The sequence below is a fragment of the Pundamilia nyererei genome, unplaced genomic scaffold (assembly GCF_000239375.1).
Source record: "Pundamilia nyererei isolate P.nyererei 1_Seehausen unplaced genomic scaffold, PunNye1.0 scaffold00008, whole genome shotgun sequence".
NCBI classification, from domain to species: Eukaryota; Metazoa; Chordata; class Actinopteri; order Cichliformes; family Cichlidae; genus Pundamilia; species Pundamilia nyererei.
The window spans coordinates 772,263-787,887 of NW_005187409.1; the positions used below are offsets into that span (position 1 = coordinate 772,263).

The 15,625-nt window shown below is 38.1% G+C and overlaps 1 protein-coding gene across 1 annotated transcript in view; it reads left to right on the forward strand.

The window, feature by feature from the left end:
- Nucleotides 1–13,392, forward strand: part of gfra4b (GDNF family receptor alpha 4b) — a 58,043-nt gene extending 44,651 nt beyond the window's left edge. Inside the window, exons 6-10 of the mRNA XM_005722857.1 lie at nt 1,368–1,713; nt 2,941–3,050; nt 3,854–3,988; nt 9,814–9,974; nt 12,116–13,392. Coding sequence (XP_005722914.1) covers nt 1,368–1,713; nt 2,941–3,050; nt 3,854–3,988; nt 9,814–9,974; nt 12,116–12,259 — 896 coding nt within the window. The 3' untranslated portion in view covers nt 12,260–13,392. The remainder of the gene's footprint in view (nt 1–1,367; nt 1,714–2,940; nt 3,051–3,853; nt 3,989–9,813; nt 9,975–12,115) is intronic.
- Nucleotides 13,393–15,625: the final 2,233 nt, after the last annotated feature.

Consider the following 15,625-nt stretch of genomic DNA (forward strand, 5'->3'; position numbering starts at 1 on the left):
ATTTTAGATGTCAAAACCTTTAATTCAATATTACATTAGTATAACAATAGTGTTCTGATGCAAAAGATAACTTGTTACAATAAGTTTGTGTACCTGTGCTATTGGATGTTACATACGACTGAAGATTTACAGTCACCATGAAATAAGAAATGGAAGATGAGATCCTGTAAAGTAAAAGATAAAAAGTAAGTAGTTAAAAGTCTGATAGTGAAGTATTTTAGCTGTTGACAAGCATTTCAGTCTTGTCTAAAGCAAAGGACATGGCAACTCAGAAATCACTTTGCATTTAATTCAGGTTTTTTTTAAGCACCAAATCAGTAAAACAAATACTCCAAGGCGCTTTATGTCGTAAGTTAAGGACTCTATAATAATACATTAAAATTCTTTACTCTTCTCTGGTAATACCTTATTTAACCTACTTTGTGGAGGTGTGGGTGAATACATTATAACTGGTGTACATTCTGCAGAAAAGTAACAAGAATTGCACGTCTTACTGGGTTTTGTGAAAGCACAATTTTTCTTTTCTTACTGTCATGTTTAAATTCTGCAACCCTGTGGAATTCAAATTAGAAAAAAAGGAACAATTGAGTGTTCATAATTTTTCTGTTGGGCTGGGGGACGGGGTACAATTTAAAAGGCAAATTAAATTCAAAGATTCACAATATTCAGATTAAAGGAGCGCATCTCAGTTATGATAGGGCCAGAGGCAGGGTAGACCCTGGACAGTTCTCCAGTCTGTCACAAGGCTAACAGAGTGACAGACAACCATTCACACACTCATTCATATCTATGAGCAATTTAGACAGACCAGTTAACCTAACCCTACTAGCTGCATGTCTTTGGACTGCAAAGGGGAGAATCCACACAAACACAGAAACATTCAAACCTCAGACAGAAAGGCCCTGGCCGAGTCGCACCTTCAGGACCTTCTGATGTGAGGCAATAGTGCTAACCACTGCGCTCTACCAAATATGAAACACTTTAATAAAAAATTTTTTCTCCAGTATAAGGCCATAGAGGGGTGTTAAATATGTTAAGAGTTGAAATAAAGCAATCAACCAATCATTCAAAATTATGACATTGTGCTATGTTCAAAGCACTGAAGGCCAGACTCTTCGTCTGATGCTCCTTTTGTTTTTCTGATAGTCAAAAACAAGTCCCCCAATTTCTGTTTACACACACACTTCCTCCTTAAACCTGATGTTCAGTTCCAAACTCCTTATCTGATGTTTTAACAACAGGAGATTACATCTCATCAGGATGAATTGGTAAACTAGTACATGCTTATGTTCTCATTCACATACACACACAACCTCTCGATTAGTTTTCTGTTGAAACCTTGTCACTAACCTTACTTCCGTCCACAGACTCTGATGTTGGCATGACAACTGTGAATCGCTGCCTGGATGCAGCCAAGGCTTGCAATGTGGACGACTTGTGCCAGAAGCTCCGCACAGAATATGTCTCGGCTTGTATCAAACCCACTGCCAAGTCAGGCCTGTGCAACCGGCCCAAATGCAATAAGGCCCTGCGCAGGTTCTTTGACCGTGTTCCTGCTGATTATACACATGAGCTGCTCTTCTGCCCATGTACGGACACAGCCTGTGCAGAGCGTCGAAGGCAGACCATTGTGCCCAGCTGCTCGTATGAAACGGTGGATAAACCCAACTGCATTGCACAGATGAGGATCTGCAAAGCTGACTATGTGTGCAGGTAGGAACAGAAGTAAATACGTAATAATAGACTAATAACAGACTCCACTTGGCAAATGTATGCATCAAAACATAAAGGAGGTTCGCTTGCATCCGTAAATTATTTATATAATATCAACATGTTATTGGTTTCTCCTTACAAATATTATTTTTCAACAGTTTTTTCAGTTTTTGGGAAATAAATAACCAGCAGATATAATCAGACACCTCCCCAGTGAGGTCATGGTTGTACTTCTTGTTCTGCTTTGGAGCCAAAACCAGTTTTTCACCTGCTACAGGTTCTGGCTAGAGGGTAATTCAAGCCTGAAGTAAATTTTCCAGGGCAGAACAAGACTAACATCACCAGCTCCTGAAGTTAGTTTCTCTCTGGAGAAGGTAGCTGGTGAGAAAGCAGGAAACGGAAAGGACTGAACAGCAAAAACGAATCTTTCAAAGTAAGAGCGAGGGTATTACCAACTAGTTAATCAATTGCAGATGGCATTTTCTCTCAGAAGGAGAAAAAAAAAAATCAAAGTTTCTAAATGCAGCCTTCTTCGGGAACCTGCATGAGTAAAAGTTTTTTGTTGGAAAGCATTTATCACTATGCATCTTATTTTGATACAGCAACACACGGCACTAAGATAATTGTTTACTCCAGCTTTGATATTGCTAAATACTCTAGTTTCTCTTGTTTTTCTTGGATATAGATTTTACTTGTATTCTCCATACATATTTAGGCCAGTGCTGTTCAATCGTATGGCTCTTTGAAACTAAATAAACAGCCACTCAATCAACAAAATGGCCCGCTGTTTTACCCTAAAGCTTTGTACCACCAGTGGTTAGAACACCCCAGAGAGCCTGTTGGAATAACACATTAAATATTTAGCACAGATAAAGAGCCAGATGGATCAGAGTTATCACTCATTGCTATCTCTGGTCATGGCCATTATTTTTCCACAGCCCCATTAGACTCAGAGGGCTTTACTAATGATCCCAGGTCTGGGGAATGAAATATATTACTCTTTCTATCACTTTCACATTACAGCTCAGTGCTTTCACTCTTCACCATGGCCTGCAATATTTCTTTAATGTTGGAGCAGCAAACTCTTAATTAAAAATGACGGAGTTATAACTTAAGTTACTTAGAGTAAGAAATGATATGTAAAAATGAAATCAGCAAACCTTTTAGATAAAAATGTAGAGTTCTGTTGTGTTCTTCCTAACTAGTATGCATTTTGTGTTTTTATAGGTCTCGTCTGGCACAGTTTCAGTATGACTGTGAACCGTCCAAAACATCTGCCAGTGGCTGCAAGCAAGAGAACTATGGAGCCTGCCTCCTTGCCTACACAGGGCTTATAGGTATGTGAACATCTGGAATGTAACACGGAGAGCGAAAACACAGTCGAAAACATAAAATCAACACCTGTAGGAGGAAAAAGACAGTATGTAAGTGACGCTGTGTGGCATATGTTGGGAGAGAGAAGGAAAGAGAAAACTGTGCAGCCTTAAATGCACCGGAATGAGCAAAAGCTAGCTAGAAGCTAAATTAATAAATACAGAACAGGTTAAGATTGAGTGGGAGAACGAAAAGACAAAGTTCAGCTTGGTATAAGATGGTATAAGTATAAATATCTCTCATTGCAGAAAAAACTGAAGCTCTTTATGCAGAGTGAGGCTTAATCTGTTTTATAACAGGTGGCAAAAGAAAAGGAGCAGGTAGAGCAGACATTTCTTTTCCATGCACTGGAAAGAGGAGCTAACCTAATGCATTTCAAGAATCTCAAATGGTGCCCCTCAGCACAAACACACACTTGGCATTTTCATTCTTGTCTTGTATTTATTAAAGTACTTGAAATCCCACCAACACTATGTTGGGGGGCGCGGGGGGGGGAGAAACAGAAAACAATCTCAATGCCAGAGACTTCTGTGACCTAAAAAAGAGAAAATTGGAGCATTTTTCAGCATCACTCTATTATATAATACGACTGCAGCTAATCTAACCTGTGGTGTTATAATATTACCATGCTTTTACATCAGGTCAGTGTATAGGGAATGCAGAGTCCATTAAGGCTTCAGAAAATAATGCATCATGATTACAGTGTAACAACTCAAAAGCAATGCGCATTTAATATTGATTGACGGCTGGCGCTGTCTCTCTGCAGGAAGTACAATAACTCCCAACTATGTTGACAACTCCACGTCCAGCGTAGCCCCATGGTGCTCATGCTCAGCCAGTGGGAGCCAGAGAGAAGAGTGTGAGAATTTCCTGGGATATTTCACAGACAACATCTGTCTCAGTGAGTGCTACCTTTTTACTCTAATGTCAACAAAGTAGTGCACAGACTCAGGTTTTTGTTGTAGGATTGTGTTCATTTAGAGATATTTGGGAATAAATCATTAGACTATGCTGTTGGCAGCCTGTTTAACTGGTGACATGTGGTTCAAAAGAAAGGGTTAATGCGCCTTTATTGTAAGTTTTGGTTTATAAATTAACCCTTGCTTGTGTAATGTCAATATTTTTGTTACTCTGCCAACATTTATTGTGTTATTAAATCAATACAACCACAACCATCCATCCATTCTCTTCCGCTTATCCATGTCAGGGACTTGCTGGCGCTGAAGCATTTCCCAGCCGCCACGTGGCGAGACGCGGGGTACAACCATAGCAGTTTATGGATGTTTACTTTTTCTCAATGGCAAGCATTGGAGACCACATGTATGGTTAATATTTAGAATTTACCGCTGTTAAAACACACGTATGTACAGAAGTGATACTCGTGACAAAATGTAAGATAAGATAAGATAACCTTTATTAGTCCCACACGTGGGAAATTTGTTTTGTCACAGCAGGAAGTGGACAGTGCAAAAGTTATGAGGCAAAAATTAGGATACAATAAGAATAAATACAGTACACAACTGTACAGGATAGAATAAATAAAATACTATATACAGTGGAATAAAATAAAATAAATATACAATAAGATAAAAATAGAATACAAATACAAATGCTATATACAACTGATGAATGAAAAAAGAAAAATCAATCATAATCAAGATATACTGTAGGCAGAAAGAAATATGTTTATCTTGAACAAATATAAATGAAGGAAGGTTTTCTGGTAACTAACTGTTTACTTCTGTGAAACGGACTAGATTAGTGCCACTCTGGAAAACAAATAGCCCGTGTCTGCCGATCTATACGACACATGAGGGACTATTTTGCTGTGTCTTGCATATGTATTTCCTACACTTGATGAAAGTATACTGTGACTGCCTGCCCATTTTGTTTTGTCACACATTGCAGCTCTTATATATTTGTTGTCACTGGATCTAGAGCAGAATTTAGAACAGGGAACATTTCTTGATAGTGATGAATTTTAGTGGCATCTGGGATGAAAAGTTCTTAATCAGATTTGAGGTCCTGGTCATGGTTGCACCATGCTGGCAGTTCTGCGGGGTCGCTCATTCCTTGGGGAAGAAGGCCAATCAATTTCAACAGTTTTCTCTCCTTGCTGGTGTTGGGCTTGTTCTCGGCATAAATTATGGTCAAGCTCATCCTTGTCATATGCATTGCTATACCTTAAACGGTTGAGCACAGGGGTGTAATTTCCAGGGGGGTTATGACCCCTCCAATATAACCCCCTCAATAAAATTATGAATTATTTTGCATAAATAGGCTGTTGATTTTCTTTCCCAATTTCAGGTATTACCAGCAAAATAGTTGCATGTTTAATCATCTGGCAATTTACCCAGATTGTTACACCCCGGCCTAGGCAACCGGCGTGCAACACAGGGAAAATAAAAATAAGGGGAAAAGAACAAAACAAAAAAAACTACTACGGGTCTCCACAAAAAAATCCCAAAACGAAAGTATCGACAACTATTTACATCAAAGCAAACTAAGACATTTCTTTACATCAAAACACCAAACTATTTACAACCGGGGGGAAGATCGCCAACCTGACAAACTGAAACACAGGGCTTAAATACATAGAGGGAGCAATCAGGGAATGGACAACAGGAGGGAAACACAGCTGGGGCAAATCAGAACTGACGAGACAAGGAAGAGTAAACTGAACACACTGAGATAAGACAGACTTTCAGAGTAAAGCAGGAAACACATAACAGTCACGCCTAAAACAAAACACTGAAACACCGAATCGTAACAAGATTTATTTATTTATTTAGACAGAGAGTTTGACTCTGCCCCAGACCATTTCCTATGGGTTACCCCCCACACACATACACTCCTTCCCCACCCTTCTAACTAGAGTTTACACTGTCCTATCCAATAAAAGCAAAAGGCCTTGCATTCATTATCTTCCAAATTCGCCTCTCTTCTACAATTTCTGAGTTCAAAATCTTTTCACTGTCTTGATGGATACACAGTAACACAGGCAAAGTGCTGCGTTCCACCACTGACTTGCAGTCGATTTGAGTAGTTCCCAAAAAAGAGGCTAAAGTGTGCAGGATGTACAGGATGACAGGTGTAAGTGCATGAAATGTAACACTGTTGGAAACTTGTGCAGGAAAATCAGGAGCAAAGATGAAAATGGACATGCATGCAGGTACACATATACAAACAAATACACCCTGCTCCATCCACCCACTCAGTGTTTACAGAATGCAGTTAGGGGTTAAACTTCAGGGAGACTTACTGGGGATATTAACAATTTTGCTCATTTATATTTCATATTATATTCACTATATAGTACATTACTTTATGTGAAATTGAACTGCATCTGGCACAGGTAAAAAGACAGAGCCTGCAACTGTAGAGCTGAAACAAATCCTGTTTTCCCAAATTGCTGGCTCGCTCTGATTTCTGTGGTTTCACATCCTTCCACTTAACTCCTGGTTGAGCAGTGTAATTTCATTTGTAAGATAAAACACAAAAAATGAATTTTGTAATCAGTATAATTTTCACTGATAACCTGTAATACAGGACATTCAAGGGGCTTGATATGAAAACCAAATTAAGCTCCATGGCAGGCATAATGATAGGATGGAGCTGCTGGGATTCAGTGAGAAAAATGTTTTCCAGCATACTTCATCACTGGCACAGAGAGAGATGTGTTTAAATCAAGGGTCTCTTTGTAAAATTCAGAGTGTGCTCTTTCTCACTCCCTCTGGTTCATTCTTTCATTTATGAATGAAACAAAACACTTTTTTAAATGTTGCACGATCATTTGCACTTTATGTGGTTTCTTGGTAATTCCAAGCAACCCTGTAATTATTAGCCTATTTAAAACGTATATCTTATTTAAAGAACTGATGGAAAATAAATGCTGTTGAAGATTTTGGAAAATTTTAATTCCCCAGGTGCGTTAAAGTGATCAAAAAAGAGATAAATGTGCAAAAGCACTGTCTACTGACCAATCAGTGCTCAGGAAAATAATCACACCATTCTTGGAAGATCCCTCAGACCTTGGTGGGTGGGTAGAAAGACGCTTTTCTTTGCAAGCTCCTTTGACTACGATGACCTGGATGACTGAGAACCTTCACAGACATAAGATATCAAGGTCTAAAGAACAATAACATTACTTTAAAATTTCTAGTAGCCCAAGAGAAACAAACAAACAAACAAACAAAAAAAGGGATAAAATTGTGTCTAAGAATTTGTTTCTTGCTCACCTCTGAAAGAAAAAAAAAGAGTTTAGAAAAGGAGTGGGCAATTAATTTTCTCAAGGGGCCACATGAGAAATTGGGACTGCCCCGTGTATCTTATGGAAGCTCTGGAAAACTAATAGTCCTTTCCTGCTTTAGATACTTGTAAAAACCTCTTTCTTAAAGAGAATCTTAAAGATTCTTTAAAGATCTGATTGATATCTGATCTTTAAAACAGAGCACCTATTTGTACTATACTATCTATACTATCAAATTAGCGAGTATAGGCTGCATTTGAACTTTGGTTTTATGTTTATTCTTTTAACTTACTCTTCATTGTTAATTTAAAGGTATTTTACACACATCTGTACATGCATTTACTGTAATCTGCCAGGTTCTCCTGTTATTTAAGAGGGAAACAATGCTGATACGTTTGTTGACTTACGTAGTGAGCATTTTGTTGTTTACCTTTATAAGATAACATAGGCCAAACTTTATTTTTATAGTGTTGCTAACCAAAGTGCTTGAAGCTGTTAAACTAAAGTACACTGACACACTCTTTGATTATCTGTAGCCATGTAACAAGGATGCTACAGCTTTCCTTGCAGAACTTGCTGATATTTGTTGAAATGTCTATATACAGGGAGTGCAGAATTATTAGGCAAATGAGTATTTTGTCCACTTCATCCTCTTCATGCATGTTGTCTTACTCCAAGCTGTATAGGCTCCAAAGCCTACTACCAATTAAGCATATTAGGTGATGTGCATCTCTGTAATGAGAAGGGGTGTGGTCTAATGACATCAACACCCTATATCAGGTGTGCATAATTACTAGGCAACGTCCTTTCCTTTGGCAAAATGGGTCAAAAGAAGGACTTGACAGGCTCAGAAAAGTCAAAAATAGTGAGATATCTTGCAGAGGGATGCAGCAGTCTCAAAATTGCAAAGCTTCTGAAGCGTGATCATCGAACAATCAAGCGTTTCATTCAAAATAGTCAACAGGGTCGCAAGACGCGTGTGGAAAAACCAAGGCGCAAAATAACTGCCCATGAACTGAGAAAAGTCAAGCGTGCAGCTGCCAAGATGCCACTTGCCACCAGTTTGGCCATATTTCAGAGCTGCAACATCACTGGAGTGCCCAAAAGCACAAGGTGTGCAATACTCAGAGACATGGCCAAGGTAAGAAAGGCTGAAAGACGACCACCACTGAACAAGACACACAAGCTGAAACGTCAAGACTGGGCCAAGAAACAGGAAGAAGTCTGCATCCTTCAAGAAAAACATGATTTTCATGCAGGACAATGCTCCATCACACGCGTCCAAGTACTCCACAGCGTGGCTGCAAGAAAGGGTATAAAAGAAGAAAAACTAATGACATGGCCTCCTTGTTCACCTGATCTGAACCCCATTGAGAACCTGTGGTCCATCATCAAATGTGAGATTTACAAGGAGGGAAAACAGTACACCTCTCTGAACAGTGTCTGGGAGGCTGTGGTTGCTGCTGCACGCAATGTTGATGGTGAACAGATCAAAACACTGACAGAATCCATGGATGGCAGGCTTTTGAGTGTCCTTGCAAAGAAAGGTGGCTATATTGGTCGCTGATTTGTTTTTGAATGTTTGAAATGTATATTTGTGAATGTGGAGATGTTATATTGGTTTCACTGGTAAAAATAAATAATTGAAATGGATATATATTTGTTTTTTGTTAAGTTGCCTAATAATTATGCACAGTAATAGTCACCTGCACACACAGATATCCCCCTAAAATAGCTCAAACTAAAAACTACTTCCAAAAACATTCAGCTTTGATATTAATGAGTTTTTTGGGTTCATTGAGAACATGGTTGTTGTTCAATAATAACATTATTCCTCAAAAATACAACTTGCCTAATAATTCTGCACTCCCTGTATATAATGTTTTTTAAAACTGTAACTCTCAGACACTCTCAGCTGACACAACATAAATTAGTCACCATTGCCATACATGTATTTGCATTATGTCTTTCTCTAGTCTCTTTGTTTTCCATGCAAATTTTTAAACTTCCTCTCTTTCCTTCATATTTTTATGACCTCTGCTCTGGAGTGTGAATAATGAATGTCCTTATTACTGACCCTGGCAAGCATATATCTATCACAGAACCTGTACACATTGAGAATATCTTTGGCCAGTCTTTCCTCGGGCCCCCTGCCTAGAAAAGATACAGAGACGTCTCACAGTTATTTGGCCAGTGCAAACGGTCTAAGTGTTAATGAGGTCGATGTGGAGAGGCAGGTGCAGTTTGGATGCTTGAAGAGAATACTGAGTATTTTCGCCTTTCTTTTTTCCTTTTCTCCTATGCTGTCCAAATCCAAACTGGCCTTGGCCTAGGAGAACCTCTTATGCAAGATTTACAACGCAGAACAGGAGGCATCTGTCATGACTGAATAAGACATGAATGTAACTCAATGAAAACACCAAGGTGCTGCTGCTGAGGAATAGTAACGTTTTTTACTGCTATATCTAATGTTTCAGGTAATGCGTTCATGATGTTTGGAAGGGAATCAGACCAACAGCCGACTCACAGCCAGTACAGCACAACCAGCCAAGGCAGAAGAGAAAACAGCAGCACCACCTCTCCACCCGGAACCATAGAAACTATGAGGAACATTCTGGATACAATAATACCAACGCAGGTGTGCAGTTTTCTCGTCATTCTTTTCTTGCACCTCTACAAAATCCCACGTTTAGAAGTGAACCATTTCTGGCAAAACAACTTTCTCAGATGTGCAACATCGTAGGCTTCTGAAATTATTTTGTACAGGACCGAGACAACGACAGTGAGATTTGTTGCTGTCTGTGTTATTGTTTCAGCTGCTCATTTTCCGTATTCCAAATGGAATTTGTCTGCTGAAAAATGACATAAATCGTGTTAATATGACCATTTTTTTTTAAGGTATAAACATTTGAATTCACCTCCAAAAGTTGATTCTGTTCATCAGTATTCGTCACTCATCAGTCTGAAGCCGTCACTTGGATGAGTGACGAAACGTTTCTCCCACTGAAAACGCTTCGTCCAGATGAACAGGATCAATTTTTGGAGTTTTACTTACCTGGATGATTGAACATGCATCAAGACATTTGAATTCACCCTTATATAGGACCATCATGGGACACTTTTATAACTAATACTGCTGCTAATACTTGCATTAGGCAACACAATACTAGCCAGATAATACCCTAACCAAGCTGACATGGGGTGCTGATTAGGAAGTCTCGAAATAAGGTTTACCTTTTTGTTAATTCATTTCAGTGCAAATAAATATGTAGTGCATTTTAACTTCTGCATACACATACAGCACAATAGCAAGTTCACGCTCTTTATTCAGAATGAGAAGTATAAAAAATACTGTTTTCATTGCCAAGTGATGATCTGTGGCGCCTAGGTTAAATTTTATTCATAAAAATGTAAGTTGCACACATAAATATTCAATGGACCACTGCAGCTAGTCTTTGGCACATCCATGTGCACCAGGCTATGCATGTTCAAGGTCCAATGTAGCACTGCAGCCAGCCATTTTTCTTGGGGAGGACATTAAGTATAATACATTACAATATAATATATTACATTTTTGACTATGATCACCTAATCTGACACAGAAACCATTTCAAAACACAATTGTGTGTGTGTGAGGGTCTTCTCACTGCATTTCAGCAGTGGAAGCAGCTCTTGCTTCCACTTTAGCTTTACTTCAGTCCTTACGGTGAACCACAAGCAAAGCTAAATTGTCCTTTTTATTACTTTTGTGAATATAGCCACATTACAAATCCCTAAACAGGTACAATAATAGATAGATTCTAGTTATAGAAAGATCTTTGTACTTATGTACCATTAAGCTCTACATTTTTGCTCACTTGTCTTTAGGCTGAATCCTTTTCTCCCTTTCTCTATGTAAAAGCAAAGTTTAAAGGTATCATTAAGTTTGTCCTGTGATTATTGGTAGCAGCAGGAGAGAATGGACTGGTACTTACAGCGTGTCTGTTTGAGCACTCAGACTGCTTTCTTACTACAAGTCTCATTTAGCCACACAGTTATGCAGCACTTCGCCTTGCATAAGACACACACACACACACACACACACACACACACACACACACACACACACACACACACCGCTGTCTGTAGGAGAGTCCCAGCTGATAGGGTTTTTCACGGTGCAGCTTTAAACACATTTTTCCCCCGAGTTGCTGCCTGTATTTGCATTGGGAAGTGCAAATTTGGGCTACATTGCTTCACTGCATAGCTTTTGTATACAATGATGATAACTAAAAACTTTACTTTGAGTGTCTTGTTGTGAAATACGAAAATAAATATGTAAAAATTCAATGGGAGTGGCACAAGATAGATTTAAGGCAAACTGGTTACTGAATAGTTTATATTGAGATGTACTTTAGGTAGAGATGTAGTACAGAAGCTGCAGACGACTGCTGAATAGCAGGTTCCAATACAGACTAGACCAGGAGGTGGGGGGGAAACAATCAAATGAGCACATCAGGTATGAACCACATTCTTTGAAATGTTTGTGTAGCTCCCACAAAGTCCAAGTATTTTAATTTTACTGAAAATGAAAAGAGAAATTTCAAAGGTGAAAGAGATCAATTTGTATTTGACAAGAGATGACACAAGGACATTAATTCATATCTGTGTTTGGCACCTAATCACTAATCTGCTTTTATATGAGCAGTAATGACACATGAAACTCAAAGCGTTTACAACAATTAAAGAGATTGGAAGTCATGAAAAGATGAAAAGACTAACTTCCCTGTCTCTTTCCAGGTCTTGGGAAATGAATTACTGGTGGGCCACTCCACCATGTCATCTAACAGTCTCCTAAACGCTGCCTCACCTCACAGTCTAATGCTTCAAGCTGCCTTCAGCCTTCTGTTGCTACTCCTTCAAATCCTTATCAATGAACGCTAAAGGGGGGCATGCCAAGGATTCTCCTAGTACCAAGCAAATGGGAGCACCTGTGCAGTTCAGAGGAAGTGGACCATGTGGCGTTATTCCTCCCTCTAAATTTGTACAGCGATTCTGTTCTTCTATTTTTCTGTCTAAATAGTCCGGTTCCACCTGTCAGAGTTCTCATTCTGAGTGTGGGAGCCTTTGACAGACAGATGCCTGTCTGTGCATTTGTATATTATTGCGATCAAGCTGAGATGAAGTCAAGGTGCTGCTTCTGTGGACTAGCTAAGTTTTCAGCTCTCTGTGTATCTCTATTCAGTTATAATATAACACATGTGTATGATATTTAGACATGAAGTATGTACTGTGAAGATTTGTATTACAAACAGAGGCTCTTGTTTAAATATGGTTCTGAAAAATGACTGGAGAAAACTTTGTATGTGCTCTGTGGATAAAGTGTTCAGAAAGCTGCTGTCTCAACTGAGTGAAAGAGGACCATTATACCTGACCAATACTGGAACTGTTGAGCAACCAAGAGACAACAGAGCTGCAGTTCACTCAGACATCCTGGACTAATGCACTGATTCCAAAAATGTCTAGCACAACTATCAAGAAGAGATGTGGCGAGAACATAAGAAAAACCTTGACATCATCATCATCATCTTTTCCATTGAAACTGTCCCTTTCTCAAACTCCCCAGCAACATTTCACTTTTTATCGCTAAAACCTCAGAAGCTGTTGATAGAAAATAGAAGTCCTTGGTCTTTATCAGCGAAGGTGACTTCTGGGACTTGAAAGGAAATAACCAGAGAAGCTGAGACTCTTTACCTGTAGCTGCTGTGCTTTGTGTTTGTGAGTGCAATGGCCCTTTGTTTCTCATTGTGTAAGTGACCATTTCTATACAGAGCTCTGAATTTTTGTGCCGGAGAACAAAGGGAATGGTTTTACTTATTGAGGTGTCACCTACACCAGTAGGGAGCCTGTTAGAGATTTGACAGTAATGAATGATTCAGTATTTCCTGTCTGGGAACATGCCAACCAGAGTAGCAGCAAATAAAAGTTCTCCGATCATTATGAATACATTTTGCTATTATTCAACCTTTTCTAATTAAATTAGCAATGTTTAGTGCTGTTGAAGTTAACACTATTAGGTTACAATTTCACTCCATATTTTTTACACTCACCAGAGTTTGAGAACCACGGACAGCTAAACTAACAGTCATAAAACCTATGAGGTACTATCAAGTAAATATTTGTAGTAAGAATATAACAGGATTTACATAATAATTCAGCCCTTTTGACAAAGTCTGATCTGTCTTAAGCCGATAAATTGCTTCATATTGGAGATGCGCTTATATCTTGCTTCGAATTCCTTAACGGCTATTTGAAAAACAAATTTTAAAGGCATTCAATATATTAATGATACATACTTAAATAAGTTAATTATCTGAAAACTGTATTGATTTTTGCTGCACTTACTAGCTATTACCAACAGTAGATACAACTAGTGCTACATGTTACTGCCAAAGACCAAATAAGAAAATACAAAATTCACTAATTTGCTATACCATCATAGCTGAACATGTTGCAAAACACATATTTTTTAAAGGAAAGCCCTTATTCATAAGAGGCTCAACAGAGTAAACACACACACACACACACACACACACACACACACACACACACACACGAATTGCCGTGAAATGACTATTTTTTTCTGAGAATCCTGAATAGCTTTGAAAACTGGAACTGCTGTAATGCTCAGCAGTAAAAGTAAAATCTGGCTGATTTGCTGATTTCTGCAGATGGTCACTATAAACATTCGTCCTTTACCAGTATTTACATTTTGCATTTGGTTTAAACAGAAAATTATCGGTATTCAATAAGCTGTGACATAAAATGCTGAATTATCTTGTTGTTAGCATTGTAAAAATTGCAAAATGAATTAAATTTGCATACATTTATGGAATATAACAAATGCCAACACGTTTTGGGGTTTTGTTGATTCACTGCATACAGCCGGCTAAATGAATGCGTGTTTGCTCATAATTGTGTGCAAAATGAAACATTTCCAAACACTGCCATGATAAAATTCAGTGTGCTTTTTACTAACACTTATGAGTTTAATCTTTGAATGGAAGTAAAGATCATTTACATCTAAATTAGAGACAAACTGATTTTTAAGACAGAAAGCAATGCCAATATTTCATGATGTTCTGATATAAATGAGTCAATTTTTTTCAGACACATATAAATGCTGATAGATATTGGTTAAGCAAATTGCTAATATCAACCAATAAACTGTTGTAGGCCTAATCCAGCTATTTATGTAAAAAAGAAAGAAAGAAAGAAATTAGCAGGATTAGAAATATTCATTGTGCCTGTTGCCAAACCTCTTCAACAAACAAGAAAACTTCAAATATATAAATAGCTATAAATTGAGTTAATTGTAAAGTTGAAATAAAGGTCATTTGACTGAACTTGCTATGGTGAAACTCTGCTTGCAGACAAAAACGGAGCTTGATAATCATTAGCTCAAGCTGATGATCATGCACCATCTAACAAATTGTTAGTGTAGGTGTTGGAAATGCAAATATTATTGTTGCAGTTATATGTGGTAATAAGTCCAAGACAGAATCAAAGTTCATAGTCATCCCCTGACTAGCTACTCATTTTGTTAGCGAGGCTAAAAATAGCAATGGACTAAATTACCTTTGCAAACATTGCAAGCAAGACTGGGTACACACACACACACACACACACACACACACACACACACACACACACACACACACACACGTAGGTAGTGTGGTAGCTTTTATTAACCTGTATATGCCTCACATATGTCTACTTATTATTTTGAGGATTTGTTACACTATGACTAGGATAGTTCTGCTAATCAGAAGCTTGGTGGTTGGACCTCTGGCTCCCTTAGTCTCGTTGTATCTTTGGGTGAGACAGATGATTGAGGAAAATGATTCAAGTGCTCAAAAGAAGTAGAAAAGTAATAGTTATATATAATATTAAAATTCCAGTCTATTTTGGCTCAAAAATATCCCTTTTTGTCTGATAATTTGAAAACGTCTTAATGGCAACACATATTGTATTAAACAAATCTTTGGGAAAATTGTCAACACACAAAAATGAGACTAACTACTTATTTGACTATTAAACTTTCTTTGTGTTGTTTTGAATAATAAATGATTATTACTCTTAAAATGATACAAAGTTACAAGTTTAGTTATCCCTAATGCGCTACTTTTTTCTAATTAGTAACATAAAAATTCCCAAAGATATTAAAGATTAACATTATGCTTTGCAAAACCTATATGTCAATATTGACCCAGAACACCATTTCAACAGAGATTCCTAATCTGAAGAATT